This window comes from Gavia stellata, chromosome 7, assembly GCF_030936135.1.
Source record: "Gavia stellata isolate bGavSte3 chromosome 7, bGavSte3.hap2, whole genome shotgun sequence".
Taxonomy (NCBI): Eukaryota; Metazoa; Chordata; class Aves; order Gaviiformes; family Gaviidae; genus Gavia; species Gavia stellata.
The window spans coordinates 31,624,966-31,648,381 of NC_082600.1; the positions used below are offsets into that span (position 1 = coordinate 31,624,966).

General features: G+C 35.3%; 1 protein-coding gene across 2 annotated transcripts in view; it reads right to left on the bottom strand.

The window, feature by feature from the left end:
• Positions 1-23,416, bottom strand: part of SCFD1 (sec1 family domain containing 1) — a 60,365-nt gene that overhangs the window by 28,485 nt on the left and 8,464 nt on the right. For both annotated transcript variants that reach the window (XM_059819960.1, XM_059819961.1), the window contains 11 exons: positions 22,900-23,022; positions 21,640-21,727; positions 17,414-17,503; positions 16,162-16,217; positions 15,087-15,172; positions 13,225-13,324; positions 10,763-10,902; positions 10,248-10,338; positions 9,820-9,893; positions 7,508-7,589; positions 678-774 (listed from right to left, as the gene is read on the bottom strand). In XM_059819960.1, the coding sequence (XP_059675943.1) occupies positions 678-774; positions 7,508-7,589; positions 9,820-9,893; positions 10,248-10,338; positions 10,763-10,902; positions 13,225-13,324; positions 15,087-15,172; positions 16,162-16,217; positions 17,414-17,503; positions 21,640-21,727; positions 22,900-23,022 (1,027 nt within the window). The remainder of the gene's footprint in view (positions 1-677; positions 775-7,507; positions 7,590-9,819; positions 9,894-10,247; positions 10,339-10,762; positions 10,903-13,224; positions 13,325-15,086; positions 15,173-16,161; positions 16,218-17,413; positions 17,504-21,639; positions 21,728-22,899; positions 23,023-23,416) is intronic.

Here is a 23,416-nt window from a genome sequence, read left to right on the forward strand (position 1 = left end):
TATTCAAGGAGCGTGTGGATGTGGCATTGTGGGATGTGGCTTGATGGGCATGGTGCTGTGTGGTGTTGGGTGGGTTGGTTTTTGGTGTGTGGTTTTGGTTTTTTTTTTTGTTTGTTTGTTTTTTTTTTAGGTTGGACTTGATGATCTTACAGGTCTTTTCCAACCTTAGTGATTCTGTAATGTACATCTTGCTTCCCTTCTCTCCACCTTCTCCCATCCATCTTTTTCCTCACACATGCAAGAGCTACCTACATTACAACCCCTTGATTTAACCAAATTCTATGAAATGCCCTTTTTCATTCTGTTTGTGAGGTATGCATGTGTTATAAAACATGCAGTAGGAGTCTAAAGAATCATTATTGTTCAGACCACACAATTCTATGCTATACTAATAAATACTGGAGAAGCACAAAAGTTAAAATATATTTTGACCTTCAGAAACAAGGAGTTAGGAAAGGATTTTAGTGGAGTTGCAAAAGTTGCCAATATTTTGGATATTACTCAGTTGAAATACCGAACTCTCTAGACTGCTACTTAAAAGCAATAAAAAGCTGTTTTCTTTACAAGTCTTGCACAGCTTGCACATAAGCTCTTTACCAACCCTGAAGTCCCAGAAGGTACAGATTTATTGTGTAACTTAACAAATTTTATACCAAGTTCAGATTTGAAGTACTCACCATCCGGGTCAGAAATCATGTCCAGAAGAGATTTATCCAGAGTGGATTTGCTCATTATTTTTTCCTCATATTCAAAATACACATCCAGCTTTCGACTCTGTTTAAAGAGTAAGTGTTAGGGTTAACATCTTAACACTGTGAAAGAATATTTATTTCCTCTTTATAAAGGTATATAATTTTAGTTATCAAGACTTTTTAAAAATTCATTTTTAAATAAATTATCAGCAAAAATAACTAATGCTTGCATTATAATATGCTTTTATTAACTCTCAGAAAATTGATGCTTATGTAGTTCTCATATTAAAAGTGAAAATGCAAGTTAAGCAAGGGATGTTTGACATGCAAATATTAACTGGAAGAGGAGCTTTGATTTCAACTATGGTTTTGCCATAGCTGAAAACTACATGCCATCATACATAGTGCTATGCTGCAATAGGAAAAAATAACGTTCAAGTGAGTATTATGTCAAATTTATGCTGAACCTCAAGTCTCTCAGTGAACAACGCTATTACACAATGCAGATAAATCTGGGAAATTCTTAAATACATCAAGGCATCACACCAGAGAAAAGTTGGGAACTGCCAACTTGGGCTGGTACTGAAATAACTACCTCAGATCAAAGGCTTTCAATAAGTCATTCATGCCAAAGATGGAGGACTTAATAATTATGTTATCTTGCTAACACTGGAATTCTCTCATTATACAATGACACACATAGATAAAGTTGTGAAAATCCTTTTTTAGGGAGGATGGCATAGGGACTGCAAAAAATTAATGCGGCAAAAGCTTTATGGAAGACATTACATGGCCATGCAACTAATGACTGCATTGTCATACATCTGCACCAACAGCCAAGCTTTGCACTTCTTGACCATCATATCATGAACTTACAACCTAAAGACAGAAAAATGCATTCAAAAACTTATTTAAAAAACTTCTGTTACATTACAGATCATTACGAGCATTATTACGAGCGACTGAACATTAAAACGTAGCATCACAACAAATGTTACAACTACTCAGCTTACAAAACCTTAATATAAGGTAACTAACTAAATCCTGGTGTTTGGACACATTCAGCTATGTATTGGCTCAAAGAGGAGACTGGCAGAGTGGATCTCCATCTTGTTGCCTTGGAAGTGTTTCAGCTCCACATCATACCCGTTGGGAGACTGAAATGGTATTGCCAGAGTGAGGCAAGAGTCACCGGGGCTTTTCTTGAGTTAAAGGTTGACAAAATTCTGCCTGATAATGCCGAGGCATGCAAAACTGCTATGGCACCTTCTAACCCAGTGCAGTGGTTGTTGTAATGACAGCAACATAAAAACTTTAGAAGTCTTTTTTTCACATCTTTTTGAATTCTACTAAAATTATTCATGAGATCACAAATAAGGAAATGGAATTTTAAAAAAGTTATTTCACCACCCCCCCAAAAAAAAGGAAAAAAAGAAGAAGAAGAAAAAAAAAAGGTACTTCTCTAGCCTAAGGATATTAGGATATTTCACCTTTGGAGTATTCTAAGCTCATCAAAAAGAGCTGGAGGTGAGACTACAAAATAAAAGAAGAGGTAAGTCACAAGAATATTTTAATATTGAAGACCTTTGGTAATCAGCTTATGATGCAGGTAGCTACATAAAACTTCTGTTTCTCATTCACCACCTACTGAACTCACTGAGAAGAGCAGTTACTTTCAGAACAGCAACTTAATTTAAAACCTTTGTGGAAGCTTGTAATTACAGCCTATAAAGCAAATTACCATGAAGAATGCTCAAAAAATGACCATTCGCTACTTTTAGGGGCAGAAGGATGTCTTCTGTTGTTTGTCATAGCGACTATGACTACATATAAGGTGTATAAAGTGACAAAAACAACCCCGAAAACAGCTAAAGCTTCTTTCAAGCTATATTTACCTTGGGCTCATGTTAGAAGAGTAGTCACAGCCAAATTTTCATAGTTAACGCTATGGATTAATCCTGTATTTAGCCAAAGTTAAAGTGATTATCAGTGGTTATGTTACACTAGTTTGAAGTCTGAATAGAACTGAACTACCAGCCTTTTTCCAAGTCCTTACTTCAGATGCAATTTGGTATCCGGCACGTCAGACATGTTCTGTGACTTCAGTTCTACAGCATCTTGGAGACTATCTGCGTTATAGTTTCCTTAACTCTCTCTAGAGAGATAAAACAATTGCAAAGAAACTACTAAAATTTTTCTAGTCTTTCCATTACATTCACTTGCTTTTTGTGTTTTAACTACATTTGTATCTCCTTACATGGAGCTAAATTCAATGTTTTTAAGTTTAAAATATTTTTCCCAGACAAAAGGCATCCAACAAACAAAGGATAGTCTTGAAATGTGGAAACTTAATCTTATTAAGATAAATATATTATTGTTGAATTTGGCAATGCCCATATTATCTTAGCTGGTGATCTGTTTAAGACAGATTTATTCAGATGGCATGTAAAAACGTACAACATAAAAAAAGATTCACTAATTCACTAAATTTGTTTACAGATCAACTTTTAAATAAAACTATATAATTCAAACATGAGATACTTCCAATCGTAAGAACAGATTTACAGTTGTTAACTTAGTTGGAGCACAAGCTAGGTAAAATTCTTCTCAACCATGTGCAATTTTATGACTGTTTGACTAAGACTGCTGAACAAAACAGACTAACCGCAGCAAAGAAAACTCACTGGTTGCATATATTTGCTATACTTTGAGCCTAAACTGAAACATTAATGGTACATGTACACTCACTCTCTTAAAAAATTTTGGACAATTACTTTTGAAGTGTGAACTTAGCACTCTTTGGGGAAAAAAACAAATAAAACAAACAGAAAATCCTAAAACTTCAGGTCCTTTATTTCTATCCACAATAGGGACATCAGAGTTAAGCAGCAATATAAAATTTTCGAGACTCTCTTTTAGATGTGACAAAAGCATGAACTAAAGAGATGGTTCAATATGTTGAGCCTATTCAGCTGCTTCTTCACTAGATAACTAACAATGGTTACTAGCAAAGATGCTAATTAGCCCAATATTTTTCTTATACTGGTTCGCTAAGAAATAGACGGACACTTAATCGAATTTCATACAGATTACTGAATAGCCTTAAACACCACTAGTTACCTTTTGACACATTTCTCAGATATGCCACATCAGTGAGACAGTTACTTCCCGAAGAGCCAACTTGTCTAAGAAGTGCTGATAAGAAGCAGATGTCCCATTTAAGTTAAGAAAGTGCAATTTGGCTCACTCAATGGCAAACTCACAGACATGCCAAGAGGAAAAGCTGAGGAATGGGAGCTAAACAATCCTGTAGATTCAATAAAAAAAGACAGCAAAGAAGAGGTTCTTACAGGTGCCAAACTGGCAAGCAAGGTGAAGAAAAATAATAATAAAACACAATAATAAAAATCAAGATGCATTTACATTTGCAGTTATTCCCTAGCCTCCTAGAGAGAGAGAGAGAACATGCAGAAGAAGCGAAAAGAAATTTTCCAAGAAATTACTGGGAGGAATTTCTCAAAGATACTGACAGAACACAACCAGAAATAGCAGCCCCCAGAATGAGTGAGGTTGGTCAGGTCATTATAGTGTATTCCTATCAAGAGGAAGAGAAACTCTGAGAGAAGGCTGAAAGCGGCAGCTACAGACAGTTCCCTTCGACTGAACTGCACAGAATGATGCCAGAAAGGTCACTGTAACTGAACTCAGAAAAAGCTGTTGTTTACTGGAAAGTTACTCAGTTATCAGTTCTGAACTACAGAAAAATAGCCTGGACCACTGTGACATACATATTTCACAAACACATAGCATTTTTGTTCACATGGTAAGACAAAAATACAACCTCATTTAAAACAAGTAGTTAAAATAGAGGAATTCCTTCACAAAGTATGAATTTGATAATTTGAAAGGCTATTGGCAATCCCAATAATGGAGCCATTCAAAATATCAGGCCTTGAGATCAAGCAAAATTGGAGATACATGATAAGAAAATTATGTAGGAATTAAAAAAAACCCTAAACCAAAGAAGTGTAAGTAATCTAAGATAATAATTCATATAAAAATCTGCCACTTAAATTCGTATGTATAGAATTCTAGCAAGATGATGTCCAATCTACCCCCCTCCAATTAATAATTTTAGAAAAGTGTATGTGTACACCTTTTTATATACCATGGTTTAATATACTTCAGAATCCTACTATTCATATTAGAATGACATGCAAAGATAAGCATTACTTGAAACTCTAAAGCAGCTATGAAGACATCCATAATTCTAGTCCTAATTCTGTTATCTGTTGGGTACCGTCCTTCCGTCACCCACTTCTTCAGAGAAAAACAATCAGTGCAAACTAAGGATGTATTTGTTCTAAGCACTGACAATAAATACTTGATGGTTCACTTTGTGAAAAAAGTGATGCATTCTTTCCATTATTTCACTAAACACTTAGATATGCCAGAAAACTGTCAGGACCCCTGAGTATGTGATTAATTTCTGGTTTCCTCTTGCTGTGTCTTAGAAAATGATCCAAGAGAATGTGGAAAGCAGCTGTAAACAGAACACTAAAATATGACCACAAGAAAAACTAAATTCACTTAGTATATCTAAAGCAGGTCTCGTAGCATTCTTTTCACTGATTCTCATATATGTAGTGAAGAAAAATGCTCAAATACTTAATGTAGTAAAAAAAACGTATCGGCAATGCAAACAGTCTATTTTAAAGTATGAATGTGCTTCCGGATTATTTTAAAAGTGAAAACATAGTAACCTGAAGAAAAGCATGGTGCCTCACTAGCTCTGCATGACTTGGGCACTTACCAAAATTCTCTTATCCTAATCTTGTTTAATTATTTAACTGTATATAAAACCTATTAAGTGCAGCCCCAAGGTGCCATCAGAATTTCTTTAAAAAGTACTGGCTGAGATATTGCCCTTTTTGAGAGTATTTTTGAGGAATCCATTAGGTAGCATATCATCCTGCACGTTAAAATTCCACAGCTCGAGATAGAAAGATACTTTTTGTAACACTGGAGAGTGAAAAGAGGGGAGAAAATGGACAGGATAAAGCAGCTGGAAGAAACTTTACATTCATTCAGTGAAAAGGCTTTAGCGTAGGTAAATTTCAGTGGAAAAAATGTGTGCTTCTGCCTTAGTTTGAGTTTAGGAAAGTTTCCTACATATTTGGAGATGAAGGAAGTGATTCTTTCGAAATCAAAAGGAAAGATGATACAGATGCACGTATCATCAATATATTGAAGAAACTGCATGCCCATTTGTCTCACCATCTTCTTTGATAGCTATACTATAAGAAGATCAGGAGCCTGAGCACTTCGCAATACCAGAAGTAAGAATCATTGATTGAGAGAGAAATGGATCACCACTCCCTGGTAACTCTTTAATAGCAGGCTCCGTGTCAGAGGAGAGAGCCTAAGGGCTAGTAGAGTCCTATAGCAGAGGGACACTAAGGTAATTCCTTCCACCTCTAGGTAACAGAAAAGTGTGTCACTATCACCTAACGGAGAACAAACAAGCACATCTGAGTCCAGTCCATTGCCAAGACAACACTGGTGATCAAAACTGATGTTATTGCCATTCCACATCCTGCTCTGAAACCTGGCTTCCATCCAACAAATAATATATAAAATACTACTGGTGTAAGCCTGACATTACCTTCTCAGTATCTTTCTTAGAAAAGTGAATTTACAGACAAGGCATCAAATAAAATATCAACATTGTCAACTTCTATTTTGTTTCAATGGTATTAATGTACTGCTTTTAAATTGCCAGATATGAAAATTGACATGCCTAACACTGCAAAAGTACACAAACTAGCCCCTATAGTAATGAGTCAAACGTAGAGACACAGTTATGTCTCTTCCCCAATTTTATAAATATGTAAAATTAATTTAGTCATTAAAATTCAGAATTAATCCTTTGTTCATTTATAGTACTTAGTTTAAAAAAACTCAGTAGCAGTAATAACTGATGACAGATATTATGCACTTTACAAATGTTAAAGTTGGCTTCAAAACACATCACCTTCCATGAATTATAAACAGCATGGGGTAAAATTTTCTAAACTATTGATTTTCAGTGAGACTTGGTGCTTAAATTACTTTCAAAAACAGAATTTCAGTGTTTCTGAAAGTCTCATCTATAATTTCTGTTCTGATACTGTGAAAGCAGATCCATTGTCCAAGTTATCCTAGTAGTAACCATGGTCTTTACTTGATACTGAAACCGTCTGCAAGTTCTGATACAAGAGGAGCAGACTTAAACAGAAAAGAGGACAAGCATCCTTCTGAAGTGCTTAAATTATGCACAAGACATGTAACACAGACCCTGCTGGAAAGACCAGTTTAGTACCTTGCACCATTACTGCCACACCTCTGGGTATCATCTTTGTTGCTGAAGAGTAAACAGCACCCTTCGGATAAACACATACAGAACAGCAAATTGCTTAGACTGAAGTCATAGCTTGCCATGACACGTCTCTAAAGTAAACAAAACACTTCCATCGTAAACTTATTTTAGAAGGACTTCAACCCACAATAAAGGTTGTGGCCATCATAAAAAAAAAAGAGTATAGTAGTAAATTCTGATAAGAATAAATCGATGTATTTACTTCACTTTCCATGCAGAGGCAATCAAAATTCATTCCCTCTCACCCTTCAACACTAAGTAATGTTACACAGTGATTTCTGTAAAAGGTAGCACAATTGAGAAGGCTCACTTTCTTATCTGACTTCACCTGCTCCAAAGTATTTCTCCAGGTAAGGCGTATTACTGATAGAAAACTTAAGTCGGAGAGCTATCATACCTTTATATGCTCCAAAACGGCTGTTGCAACATTTGTATGAAGATCAATGAGCCTCTTCTTTTCCAGAAGTTCTGGAAGAGAGCTGAAGAGATTAAATACAAACTAACCTGCTGAGTTGCACAGTTAGTTGAATTGTGTATACAGTTGGTACAAAAAAATTACAAAATACAGTAGGATTGGAACTAGAAAGTTACAAAGTATATGATTCTCATAACAGAAGGATGTTATCCACTTGTAATGTAGTAAAACAGGTTTTTATCTTGACTAGCAAAAAATACACGTAATATGGGTAATTTAATATTCCTATTAAAAGCTTGTGATCAATGACAGATATTTGCCCTGCTTACCTAAACAAATAATATACTGGAATTATGGCTCATATAATCAACATTTAGTTCATGTCTGATACATATAAAAGTGTCAATATCTGTCAAATAATAATATCTGTTAAATAATGTCAAATAATTATAAAACAATATTAAATAATAATAGCTGTCAAATAAACACAGAACCTCTAGATGTCCTGGAATTTGTCACAGGTGCTTCTGGATAGAACATAATTCTCTATGCAGGATTCATGATTGAAATCTTTTCTTTTGTAAAATGGGATATGGTTATGTTTACTTAATAGAAAATTTGTTACTGAAGGTGTTGTGATCTACATGATTTTCACTGCTGGCACTCAGGCATCACATGTATAAAACACTGCTCAGGGTCTACACACTGTCACATCCAAAAGCACCCTGGACAGTCAGTGTCTTACTCAGTTTAATAACAAGCAGATGAGAAGGCACTTAATGACATTGACTGCATGTCCTGGAGAGCCATGAATTTAAGTAAGCATACTTTCTTCCTCCTTTAGGCAATTATAAAATCAATGTTACCTATGATGATTGGCCATTAATGACCTTATAGCTGGAAGGTGACTAGCACTGCCTTTGTAAAGGACTGCATTTAAAAAAAGAAAGAAAAAAGAAAGATAGAAGATCCTCTATGTTAGAACCTCTGTTTTTTAATTACTAATAGATATTTCCAAGTTTTTTAGAAATTGTAAAGCCTAAGACAAGTCTGAAGGGTATCTTCTTCCTGCTAGCAGATGACGGACAACAACCAAACAGCAAACCCAGTTTAATTCTTCCAGCAGAAACATGCCTAAATAGGAGATCTTAGCAGTATTTGGACTTCTCAGCATATTCCTAAAGATTAGAGACGAAACACTGCAATAGGACAATTTACTATGTTACACACTTTTCTGAAGGGGGACAAGATTTTCCTTAATAATGCCAGATTACAGAAAACAGTCATATAGAGGCTAACTGAACAGTAAAACTTCCTGATGAAGCTTTATTCTTTTTTTTTTTTTTTTTTTTTTTGCTATCAGTTTAAAACTTTTGATGCTTGTTACTTTCATACCTTGATGTCTTAACCTGAAAACCAACATCCTGAGAAGTACAAATTTTTAAAACTTTACAGGGGGAGCTTGGAAACATCTGCTCGCTTTTTTGAAACTGTGATCCATCACACATCCTTTGTAATTCAAATCAAATTCTAACCAGGGCACTGCATACAAAACAATTTTTGAAACTCACAAAGAGACAACTAAATAATGCAGACACATGCTAGATTTCACAGGACACTGGGCATATCACCCCATCTATCCTCAGAATAATCATCGTTTCTGGTTCCTTCTGATTGGGGTCTTAGCAAAAGGCAGCAAACTGAACAACTCCCTTCTCCAAGGCATCAGTGGAATGAAAAACAGATTTACAATGAGGAACAAGTCTAAATCTCAGACTTTCTGTGTCATCCATGGTGGCTAGGTCTCCAATAGCAGGTCAGTAAATTTCTCATGCAGAGCTCTTAATGACTATAATCTTGCCAACAGATGATACAGGAACTACATTAATCAAAATGTAATTAATTACACACTGTGCAAAGCAAGCAGATGCTTCAGGAAGTGGATTTCATAACAATTTTTTTAAAGAAGGAACACAGAGGTAGGTAGTTGGGTTTTTCTGGTGGAAGAGCATAAGCACATCTATGATGCACTTAGATTATTCAGCTTTGCCGAGGAAACACTCCAAAGCCACGTGTAGAGGGCTCACACACACATGCTGTGGAAGTTACATGTGCAAGTACTTGTCCAGGACATTGCATTAAACTTTACCAGAATTATAAAGCATTTAAACCCTCTTATTGAGCTGAATAGCCTACTTCTAAACCTATTTATTTCAAAGGATATTAAAAGTGAAATGACAGAATTAGAAATGGTTCCCAATTAATTAAACAGTAATGAGTTACTGATTACCTACCTGACAGCTGAAGTTAGCTTAGCTGTATTATCAGAAAGCATACTTATTGCTCCTTCATCCTCCCCTTCTATACCCTGGGTTTTGGGGAAGGGTTTGGAAAGAGGAATAGAAACAGTCATAATAAATACAAAGATCACACATGCAAGTACAGTCAGTGCATTTAGAACCTACTTTCTCATGATGGTATTAATGTCTGGATTGTGTTTTACAGTTATTATGGAAGTTATATAAATGTAATGCCAATAAACACAAGAAATTGAACCTTCTCATGAAATACGGTACTCCCAGTCCTACTTTTAAGATTATATTATGCCTAAAATTCAGCACGTGCTGATAATTTTTTGGGGTGTGGGGTGGCAGAGTGGGCTAAGCATCTCTACAAGTCCTATTATGCTTTACATAAAGCACATATATGTGATAAAACTTACCATGATACTTTTAAGTCTTTTGACTTCATCTTCTTGGGCTCTGTAGGATTCCAGTTCTTGCTGAACAGACTCAGCTACCTCTGGAAAAGGACTAATGCAATACTCTGTATTAGGCTCAGTTAAATCAACAAATTGATATACTAGAAGCAGACAGATTGCATGATGAAGATGATCATGAAAACGTTTTCAAAAATATCAATACACAAATCATGCAGCAGCATCAAATCATTGAAAATAACGACACCTTACTGTAGGTTTACTTCAGCTTTCTAAGATATATTCACTGCTTTCTATTTTTTTATATAATTTTGATAAGAACAATTTTGTGCTCTGTAACAAAAAGCTAATATACAATTAATACAGCCAATGAATGTTGACAATGATCATTCCTTAAAAAAACCCCAAACTTCAAAAATATTTTTAAAGAAGCTTAAAAATAGAACTACCATAATACGAAGAATACTTAGAATTTATATTGACTAAATTAATATAAGCTCTGTACCTATACAGCTTACCTGCCCTTATGCTTTTGCCAGAATTTATCAGATGCAGTTAAATCATAGGACTTCTTATTTTTTTTCTTAGGTCTAGCACCTGCTGGAGAACTTTCCATTCCTGTTGATTCTTCCAAGTTAACTCTATTCAAATGGAAATCCTAAAAAAAGATTAATCTTACGTAAATATTAGACAGTTTTAAATTATTTAATCAGTCTTTCATACTCAATCAATTAACCTCTAGAATATTTTCTAAAAAAATATTAACACAGCTATTCATCAGAATTTCATAAAAGGGCAGCGAACAGTTTACTAACTAACTAGATAACAACAGCAATGTAAAAACTCCAAAATTACTCACACTTATTGACAAAACACCAAATAAAGCAACAAATGTTAAGCAAAGGCATCTGATTGTCTCACATGCAAGCAATTTTCTGACACTGAATTCTGAACACTGTTTTCTGTATGGAAAACAAGTTATTCAGTAGTAACTGAGCTCTAACAACTGACCAAAACTTTAAAGTAACAAAAGTCTCTGTTGTTGCAGACAAAAAATGTTTCTAAGGCTGAATGTCACTTACACAACTACAGCAAATGTATCAAAGCTGCAAAGAAGCTCATGACATCAGCAACAGGAATATCCACTGTGAGGACTATTTAACTACACCTTCACAGCTCTCTCTCTATTTTTTTAAACACTAGTGAGTGCATGATAAAGTAACAGTTTGCAACAAAGTTGCTATTTCTCCATACAGCTTTTCTCCTTCCATAGATGCATGAATCTAAAAACTACATCTTTTTGCTAAATGACACAGTTATGCTCACATACTATGTCAGCATACTGCTCCCTGTATGTTGCATACATAGACAAATTCATAATCCTAACGACTCAGTCAACAATTAGATGTGACATGCAACATTTAACAAGTTGTTCCAGAGAAACTACTGAAGGCTGATGCAGTACAGACAAATATCCAACAATCCTCAAATCATTCTTCTAGTGTTATTCTAATACCCCTCCATATTTGTAGCACTAGTTGTCCTCATATTCCACTACATCTTTGATCCCTCTGCATCTTAATGCACCAAAGTCCTACCCCAAGACATGTCTGAGGCCACCCGACACCACCTGCTCTACCTAGCAGCTGAGTAGGAGGCAAGTACATGGAGCTGCACATGGATTTACTACCTAGTAAGTGAGCATTCACTGATTAAATGGTTAGCAGGTAACAAACCGAAATAAGTGTGGACCTTGTGTAATAGCATTTACACCTGTAAAAATTGTAATTCAGGTTTCCATCCCCTACTCTTTCACTGATTTTCATAAGAAACCTGTGGAAATTCAGTACTTCTATTTGCAAGTCTCTAGCCAGTTCAACAGTTATTGGAGAAAACACAGTGCAAACCATTTTCGTATATGCCTTTCCTAAAGAAACCAGGCCAAAATTTGTTTATTTTTAAAAAGCACCCTTAAGTTTAAGAGGAAGGGACTTTTCATAAGGAATGAATTACATAAACCAGAATTTAAAAGTGTCCTAAAACATCCCATTAGTGCTAAAATATTTTCATCATAGCAATGCAAGTTTCTGGACAACACTGTACGTATGACTATACAGTTCACAACCAACTTTGTATACAAAAAAGTTTCTGGACAACACTGTATGTATGACTATAGAGTTCACAACCAACTTTGTATACAAATGCATATGTGCATGTACGTATCTTACGTATTCTTCTAAAATTCTCAATAATAAAACCAAAATATTTCTCAAAGCTAGATATTGAAAAGATTTGCATGACCAACTCTACAGTATAAAAAAGCTTCCAGATAGTAACTATTCTTACTCATATTATCTTTTATTATTTACTCCATAACTATATATGAAATGCATAAATCTTAGGTAAATAGTATTTGCTTTCATTCAAGTACATTTCTACTACTGGTTTTATAAAATAAACTTGAGGAAATCAAAGGGGTTTAAGGCTATCTGAATTTCAAAAAAATTACTTAAAAAATCTGGGTTTAGATTCCTCACAGTAGGGTCATATACCACTTGGTATCTCTATATTGAACACTGACACCACCTTGTGGAGAAAAACAGAAATAGGTATTTTTAGAAATTCAAACTAATACTAAAATCGGTTTAAAAACTCATTAAAAGCATGTATTTTTCAAAACTGAATTCTACTGAATGGAGTTTGGCATTTACATAACATAAAAGATCATGAACTACTGAAGAAAAAGCTAGGATTGCTGAATTACCTATCTTTTGATACTATCAATATTTCAACTTTTTAACCATTTTAGAAGTTATTGCTAAATAAACATTCTAGAGAAAATCTTCCAAGTTGTTTTTAACTTAACAACTTCCAAACAAAACAGACAAAACATTTTGGATTAAGACAGAATCTCGTATTAAGTTTAATAACAAACTGAGTGAAAAAAAGGTCTTGGTAACAAAATCAGATTTAGTCTTACCAGAACATCGTGCACTAAAGCTTGGTATGTCCACGTATGATGTAGAGGAGTTGCTAAATCTATGTTTCTGTCAACAAGGACTAATAAGGGCCTTTGGAAGCTGAAAAGATGACACTGTATTAGTACTTCTTTAAACATGTTTAGAACATCCCAGCAACATCCTGAGTAATATCAGTCACCTTCTACATCATATTTCAAGTTAAAAGCTAAACTGCCTACTACAGAGTTCCTCCCAGCCTTCCCCAAAGCATCTGGGGCTGATCACTTTTATTTTATTTTGTACTAAGTGAAATTACCAATGCATAAATATTGAGCAGAAGTCAAAACACTAAAGAGTAACTAGCCTTTTGGGTATTAATTAGTATCTCTTTGTGTGGATACACATTTGAATTCCAAACAACTGTTTGAGTGGGTAGTATTTGACCTTAATCCCCATTATGAACCTAAGATATAAAATCTCTCTCTCAAAGGTTTTTAATTTCATTTTTCTCTCCGCTTGTATATGACATCCATAAAGAAAAAATTATTAACTTCTGAGAGGCATTGTGGTTAATTCCATCAATACTCAATTTTGTGGAAAACAAATGCAGACATGCCTATATGTCTTGGGTTATGGCTACACGAAAAATTTATAGTGAAGATAGGAAGGCTGTGAATTGACAGAACATTACTGCAACCATTTCACTTAAGCACATTAATCCTACAGTAAATGTGATGGCTAAATTACAGTGTATTTGAACAGAGTAAAAGCATGTTAATTCCATGCTCTGGATTTCCTTGCATTTTCATGTAGATATATAATCTCAAGAGCCTTATTCACCCGATTCTGAAAACCAAACTAAAGATCTGAAGCCATTTAACTGATTAAAGGTTCCCATGTTTCCCTTTCCTTGCATTCTGATTTTCTGAGGGTAATGATGCTACACTATCAGGAACACAAGCCACTCCTCTGAAGGAAAAACAGTGGTTACAATCCAGTTCCCATGAAAATGAGGGAACTGGTATTTCACAACTATTCTCTATCCTAATACCTTTCAATCTCATTCCATTTTGCCACCCTTGATGTTTTTTGTGTATTTTATCCAAGTTCTGCTCTTAATTTGACATAAAAACATGATGACTATTTTATATCCAGTTAGAAGATAACTGCTTCCTTCCACTACAGTCTTTCCAATACATCTCCTCACCTTTTCATGCACAGTGTAGACTCCTGTCATACACTTTCCTAAGGCAGCCTGTGGAGTATTCAACTATCTGGGGGCAATGGTATACACAGGAGGCAAGCATCCACAATGTCTTTTCTCACCCCTCTTTCCCCTCAAAGGATTCAAATGGTCATGACTTAACAGTACTTAAATACCTAATTATGCATGTGGTAGTCCTTAAGCAGTCCTCCTCTGGTAGATATAGGGATCACCTGAGAAACACTTGCTTTTGACATAACTACAACTAGTAACAGTTCTCACAAGTGAGAAAATGGGTATTTCTTTCTTTTTAGTGGACTAAAGGTTGCTAACAGATATGTTCAGACATCCAAATGCATAACGTGGTCCTGTAAACTGACTGTATTTGCAGGAGCTTGGTTCTTGCTGGGTTTAGAGATTGAAAAAAATTACCTGGTTTGTTAAACAATTTTTGTCTCACTGTCCTAGGGCTGCACATTTATTAACTACAAAAGTTTTCAAATGGGTTATGCTAAGAGATTGGAAAACTCCCTTAAGAGTATATAAATTCTTTTACTATAGAATTTGAACCAAATTCTTGTAAATACAGTTTTCTTGTATATACAGTGGTGACTTATCCTAATGAGGTATTTCAGACAACTGAAATATGAAAAATAAAAATTATTACTAAGACCATACCTGAACTGGCCAGCTCCAAGTGTGTCACCTGTAAAAAGACTGTTTCTGGCATCTCTTAGATTCTCTCTGAGCTTCTTATCTAATTTCTGAGGGGGGAGGGAAACAAAGAGTTTTTAACAAATCAATGGTTTCCAAACCTCTTTATGTGATCAACATTTAAAGATTTATTGTGCTGTTTTTATAGTTTATAAATGTCTTAGCTTCAGGAAGTCTAGCTCCACAGCACATGGGAAAGAAAGAAGTCTCTTCCTTCTATTTTCTCCCTCCAGCATGTATATCTATATCCAGGACTACACAGATGTTTCCTTTATGTCCACTAATCAACTCCCAGGCAATTAGCAATCTCTCCCTAAACATGTGAATAGAAAATACCGGTAGGAGGCACCAAGAGGGAACCACAGCAGAAGCAGCAAATTGGGCTGTCAGAGACTGCCACGTTAAGTGTTTCATAAAAACAAGATTACCCTCTATGAATGCATGCACACTGAATGCTCAGGTTTAATCAGTATTAAGACTTCACTGACAAAGAAAGATGTGAGGAAGATGGAAGAAATGAAGTACTGTGACTCCCAATGAAGACAGTGCTGTAGAGATTTTTAATTGTGATTTAGTTTGGTAATTTCATCCCTACTTGATGATCAAGTTCAATGTCAGTTTAGTTTGATACAGTAAAAGTATCTTGTACTTACGGGGTTTCCCGGCAAGGTAAATGATAATTTCTTTTTAAGACACACAGAAAAACCCAGGCCAGACAGCCACTTTTTATACCATGTAGATATAGCTTAAAGGCCGTAATTATAATGCCTGTCAGAAAATCTTGATAAACTCTAAATTAGGAATGATTATTCATGTTTAAGTTTCTCATCATCTGATTTCATAATATTACAATTTCTACAGATGAGTTCCATGGAACTGAAATCAGAAAGGAAAATTGGTGTATCTCCTTTCCAGTTTTATTTCCTTCATAAGGAAAAGGATACAATGACACTAGATCTCTGCCTACTATTGAGAAAAGTAAACAAGCTTTTAGGAAAGTTTTAAAACAATGACACTTGTTTAGAAGGTAGTTTCTTACCACTGCCACCATTTCAGCTGCAGTTCCTCTTGAGCATCTGATTATAGGAATAGCTCCTAATAAAAGATATATTGGCTTCTACTTGCATTACAATTTTCAGATTATAAGTTAGTGTACTTTTCATAAAACAAATTTTTAGTAACATTCTGAGATTAAATTTTTCAAGTGGACAATACAAACTTATACTAAATTTATCTCTTGCATCTTTATCTATGAAACAAAAAATACTATATAGAAATATTAAATAAAGTGTTACAAAAGTAAGTGAATACCTCATACAGGAATTTATGAGTAGTATAGTGTACACTAGAAAGATAGCTAATGTACTGCAGAGGGGACATACTATCCCATATAAAAGCATTAAAAGTTAGTTTCAAAAGGTTAGAAGTCCCTTGAAAACAGTAGTAGTTAAATACTAAAACAGCAGCACGACCACAATGTATCAGTTACAACTCACTGCAGGGTAACATTATTTTCAAAAGCACATTTTCCATTGGCTTTCAGGTTTCAAAATCTTTAGCTACTGTTTCTCACTTAGCTACATAAATGTGAAAATTCCAGTACCATAGAGTTTAAGTGACTGAGTAAAAGAGATTTAATTTGTATCAAGCTAACACTTGAAAGAACTCAATAGGTCCAAGGGAATCTCTCTCGAACAGACTGCCCCATAGCAATCCCCAGTTCCCCTCGTAGGAACACTATCTCGCACTGACTGATTTCAGTGAAAACTTAGATTAAATGTCATCGCTATGAAAAATATATGAGCTAAGCATGAGGAAAACTCACAATAAAATAAGTAAATTTAATATTCCTTCATATTCCTCGAGTTATTTCAGTTAGATCTTCGCAGGGTTTGGGTGAGGGTTTTTTTTTTCTTCCTTTTCTGTGGGTTTTTTTTTTTTTTGAGAGCTATAAATCCAAACTCAAAGCACTATTGATCTTCATTGCAAACTAGGATTTTTTAAGAACAGTGAATCCAAACCTTTGCATTTCAGTATTCTTCTCCCATTGATACTGAAGACTAATACTCAACTCCCATGTAGGACAGCCTTTATTGTCTTTTGAGGTGATGTATAGCAATAATTTGAGTAAGATCATTAACCCACTCCGCGAACTATTACGATTTCTGTCACAGATCTAATTTTGCCTTTAATTTGCTATATGAAATCACTAAACTTCTAGGTATCTCATTGAATATGGATCTTTTCTAAAGGAAAACATATGGAAAACATGCTAGAATTTGAAAACTTACCAAGCGTAACAAAAAAACAGAAGAGACTGTCAACAATAGTGTCCATTATAGTTTCCATTTCTGTGTCTGTTATATCTGGTCGGTTAATGGCTAGAACAGTGTAGAAAAGAGTTAAGAATAGGGTTAAAGACATTTATGCCACTTTAATACTGTGAAAGTGATCCTATTCTTACCTAAAGGCTGTTAATAGCCAACAGCTTTTGTTGCAGAAGAGATCAAATTGTGAAATGTCCCTCTTAGCACATCCATTAGTTTTTACCCCTTTTTTTCTTTTTTTGAGAAAAAATTATGAGAACTTAATTATTGCTCACTATATAAGGTCAAACACTATACAACCTTTTCCAATTATCTCTGAGAATGCATACTGTAACTTCTGAATTGTGTTAGTAGTGCATTATTAAAAACCTCCTAGAAAACCATGTTACAGAACGGAAATGGCCATCCATTTGGAAACCATTTTTCAGATATAAAATCCTCAAGAATTAATTGTGTAATTTAAAGACAATTACAGTATGCAGTTATCAATATTTTAAGATTCTAAATCCCAACTCTTGTAATGGAGATTCCTTTTCTTTTTTAATTTTTTTTTAAAATAAATTTACTGTCAGTCTCTAGGTTAGGGATAATTACCAAGTTCTAAAACATTTCACACTACAGATAGAAAGATTTCCCTCACATATTTAGGTCAGAACAAGAGACATGTAGCAACATTTCTATTAAATAATTAACACTGACAGAATATAATAGCCAACAGGAAACATCAAACATAATCTTATCACAGGTCTCAAGTCAAGCACTACCTCAGGACTCATGCCATAAACCCCATCCTCCTCTGTTTTATTTTACCTTTAAAGATTTCTCACATAATTACCTATCTTATACTCTTTCTTCAAAAAAAACCTTCAAAGCTCTGAATATTAATAAAGCCTTCCATCCCAAATTTATGCATGGCCAGCTATAATCATTCTCTAACTTTAAAGGTGCTTTTTCCCCCAGCTTTTGTCCTCTAAGAACTTTAGAGAGATGGATTAGCAATTTCTATCAGCAGCTATACTTAGTAAGTCAAACTTTTTACTAGGCTGCTAGGATGACAGCAGCAATAGAAGCGTCCCCCTCAGCATTTTTCTTATTCTGAGTTCAGGTTTCTGAAATATCAGCACCAAGAAAGGCAGAGTGTTCCCAATATCTGTGTTTTTCTGTAATGACAAAGCTTTGAAATTTACTGGGGCTACAATTCTGTAGTTATCTCCAACTAATGGTCTCCCAATTTACGGGGCGGGGTTGGGGGGGGGGGGGGGGAAATCTTATTTTTACTCCCTTGCCTTTCTCAATTTTAAAATTTAATTCCCTCCCTATTATTATGTTTCAGGTCCTCATTTATGATGTTCCAGTAATCTGCATACTGTCATTGCCTTCTAATTTTGTGTAACATGCACATTTTATGAGCACATTCCTTTTTTTTGTACCATAACAACCAATACAAATATTCAATATTACTGTTTCTTAGGTCAACCTTTGAGAACTCCATGAATAATCTTTCAGTAAAATGTTCTATCATGTTTCCTGTATATTCCTCTCTCTCCACTGCAACAAGCTTATTGGGGATGTATCTACTACAGAAAAGTAAGCTTAGGTCTCCTATATTTTCTTGTTGTTTTACAAAATTGATCCAAACGTAGTAAAGAAGCATTCAAATATCACCAAGCAGGATGCCAGCAACATCGACTTTATACCAATATTACCCATTTACTCTTCCTTCTACACAGTCATAGAAAAACAACCAGGAGCCTGAGGGATTATCTGGTCAGTCCTCTTGCCCAAAGATGAGTTAAACCTATGTCATTTCTGTGCCTAAACCAATTCCAAAAGCCTCCCAGCCATGAAAATGCCATAACGTTTATAGGTAATCCATTCTAATATTTCACTATCTTTAATGTTAGAAAGGGCTCCTAATATCTGACCAGAAACTTTCTTGTTGCAATTTAAGCTCATCACTTCTTGTCCATTACTACATGGACAGAGAGAATGTGTTATTTCCTTTCTGTCTGTGAAAGCGTTTTACGTAATTGAAGAATGTTATCATGCTTATTTGTCCTGACATTGCTTCTCTGTAAACGCAGTCATACAGCCAGGAAATTAGGAAACTGAAAATTAACCTTTTTGGTTATATTTGCTCTTAGTTCTCCCATTCAGCTATGTGCGTGGACACACATGGCAGTGCTGCTGCAAGAACGGCAGCCATCTTTCATCACCGTCAGATTTACATTGACCTATATAGATTATGAAACTATATACAAATGGGCGGTTTCCTGACAAGGTTACTCTCCAAAGGCAAAAAAGAACACTTCTTCGTCGCCTCTGCACACCTAGTGCCTACCTGTGTCAGATCTAGAACTCACACAGCAAGTTTGATCGGCTCAGTGCTCTAATGAAAAATTAATTACTCTCTATGGGAGATTAGATTTCTGTTCGATCAGCTTTTGAGAACAGCCCACTTCTAGATTTGTTTAAACATAGTGTGAAACCACCTGTCATGTGGTAAATTTCAGTGGCCCAAGAGAGGAAAACAAACCACAGAGAAACTGACAGGTGCAAAACATTATCAGTAATTTTAATTCCAATTCCTTGTCAGCTAGCAGCAATCTTATGAGAGCCAGTCAAGCATCATTACATACACAAAAACACATCAAAAAACAATTATTACTAAAACTCTTAACAGCAGATTTTAGTAAAAAACCCAAAAGTCTGCTTTTCAGACAAAAATGCCCTCCATTCTGACAATGGAATCATTCCCCAGTGTGAGACAGAGCTCAGTATTATGGATCCAGTTTTCAAGAAAGTTACCAACTTCGGAAATTGGGCAAAAGAGGAGAAAAATCTCACTGCTAAATGTTAGGCATACAGAGACTCCTCGTCTCTACCTGGTCACTACTGAGTATTTTGTGCATCCAAATAAATCAGGAATTAACTATGTGACACTATGTGAAGACACTGTGACTACACTGAAGTAATGAGGAGCTGCTGCTAAAAAAAGGCTATCTTGCCTCTGACTTACACACTCCTGCTGCTTTGCTGTACATTGGATTTGTAGATCACACAAATGAGCTAGTATTTTCTATGGAATGAATCAACTGAACAAACACTCTGCAGCTCCAAGATTACTGGTTCTGATGTAAAAGGAGAAGATGAGGGAAACTACAGCAAGGGCAGCAAGACAACCCACCCTGTAATAGCTAGCCATTTGAGTAAGAGGGGCAGGAGAGGTAGAGTGATAGTTCTCTATTGATTTAGCATACTGGATGGGTCAGGGGAGCACAAAAATCAGATCAAAGGAAGGAGGAAAACCATGTGGACAGTTATGACAACTAGCATATATGCTGACTTGAGCTGCCATAGCACCATAGCTGTAGAGGTAACTAACCTAAGGCAGCCACTTGGTTTTCCTGCTAGGTTCCAAACCAGGTCCAACAGAAGTCCCAAGAAAAGAAAAAAAAGAGTTCCATGAGGCTGACTTCACTTGCAACTCTGAGACTTTAAGAAGAAGCTGACATGATTTGCTCACATTGTTGCAGAAGCAATCGGCATTTCTTATTTTCTAGAATGCCCTTTCCCAGATTCTTCCCCACGCTACTCCAGCCCCTGATCCTAACAATCTCCCCTTGCACACCCCCACATGTTTTCATGTCTTGAATAAGAAAAGCAGGTACCGACTGGTCACTGTCTAGAAGATACAAGAAACTCTATCAGTTAAAGTCATCTTTCTTGCTTTGCATTCCTTACAGGAACTTTCCAGCTGATCATTCACACAGAAACAAAATACTTAATTCCTTAAGAACTGCAGAAGGTATTATGACTAAATAGTGGTGCCTAAACACAGCAGCCACCCACAGTGTCTATCTACATGTGTAAACGATATGAAATTTTTCCTATATTGTTCTATTTATAAAAAGCCTTAATATCCATATATGTCTACACTGCACTTTTGCTTTACTAAATTTGTTATTTAAAAATACATAATTATTTTTCAATATTACAACAGGCGTGTAGTAAAGATGCTGAAATTAATATCTAAGAACTGCTTCCTTCATGACTTTAAACTACACATCTAACAGATTATCCTGAATTCTGAGCAGATCAAAGCAAAATAAAATCATTGAAGCTACAACTTCAAAAGTGAATTTCAACTTTAGACATTCTGGTATAATTTTTATACAAATTTTACTTACCACGATACGAAACAAGTTCTTTGTTTTGGTTACACAATACAAACATATCATCTTCTAAAGTAATAAAATTAAGATACTGATCAAACACCTAGAAATCAAGAAATAATGGTCAGAACAGTCCAGAGTGAAGCATAAAAAAAAAAAATCTGTGATTTACTGCTACTTCTTTTTGAACCTTTTACAGAACTACCTATTAAAAGAAAGTAATGCAAGATATAATGTATGAATTAAAAAGCTTGTGTAAGGATTGAGTGATAAAACATTAGAGAACCTGAAAAGTGCTAAAAGAACAGTCCAAGTATTTCTGTGGACAAATTTTTAGTAGCCAATCATCACTGAAAAAAACACATATAGAGGGCATTATTTTATTTTTTATTAATATGAAGGACTACAACGTAAACAGTACTGAGCTCTCAGGCAGGAGAGAGGAAAGAGGACAGTATCTACACAATGGGAGATTACAGCTCATGAATTCCAATTTTTCTGTAACATACCCGTACATTCAGGAAAAAATTAAACCTGTCTATAGCTTAAACTGTTAATGAGACATCAAAACAGAAAAATAGATTTAAGAAAGTTAACTCACAGTGCTACACCAATTTACTCCTGCTGAAGACCTAAGTCTTAAACAATACTAGTAGTTTTCATTTCATTTCACAACAGTTTCTTTCTCTCATGCCAGTAGTACTCCCTAACAGGAGTGAGAAAAAGTGAATGTATTTAAGTATATATGAAAATAATTAGTTAATAATTGGCAAGTTTTAGTTCAGGCATTCAACAAAAATAAGAGGGTATGTACCTGACACCTGCCTTTAAATCATAAAGGTATAGGAGTGTACCGAGTAACAGTGTGTATGTATGAAACATCCACTTCTACAGTACACTGCCTATTGAAAATGACAACTGCGCTCATACTGCACTTTTAATGTATTTAGGAACTAAAAATCCCAACCCATTATATATGCACTGGATGCACTCATTTAGCTGATGAGATCAGGAATACTCTGAAACCACTATATTTCCCCTCTTATCATTAGCACAAAGGTCTTGCAGCACTCTTCACTGCGTTATTGAGATGACTGTAGATTCCCCTTTTTTCCCCCCAGTAAATCTATGCCTGACATTGAATCTAGCTAAACATTTATTTTGTTCATGATTCAGTCAGAAAAGCTGTGTATAGCACTGAAGTGGCCACATAGGAATGCAGTAACACCTGTAATGGTAGTATCTTTAACGGTAGAGATCGGGCGATTTTCTTACCTTAGCCACTTGAGTTACTGCATTAGCACCTATGGCAGCATTTGCAATATCTTCCAGCTTACTTCTCGAAATGGCAGAAATAAAGTTTAAATAATAAGATTCATAAAGCTGGTTTCGAAGATCCTAAAAGGAAGGAAAATCACAGCCTTTTTCCTGAATAAGTACTGATATATTTCTGATTAATTAAAAAACATTCTTACTTTTACTATGTGATGTTCCAATTATCCACAGTCACACTAAATTTTTGGAAGTGCTTAGCTGTCTGTTCATACAGCCCTGTACACACTGTTTTGACTACATAACTAGATATAACTAACATAACACAGAACTGCAAAAACCAGAAAATGAAATTTAAGCTACCAGACAGCAACTACTACTCCACACCTTACTACTGACCAGAAGTACCCTTCGCTCTTCTTCCTTCCTTTGGTGAAGATCAAAACCTCTCATCAGTTCCTCCCAGAGAATGTGAGAAACTGAGGTTAGCCTAGTCCAAACCCCTCCGCTCAAAGCAAAG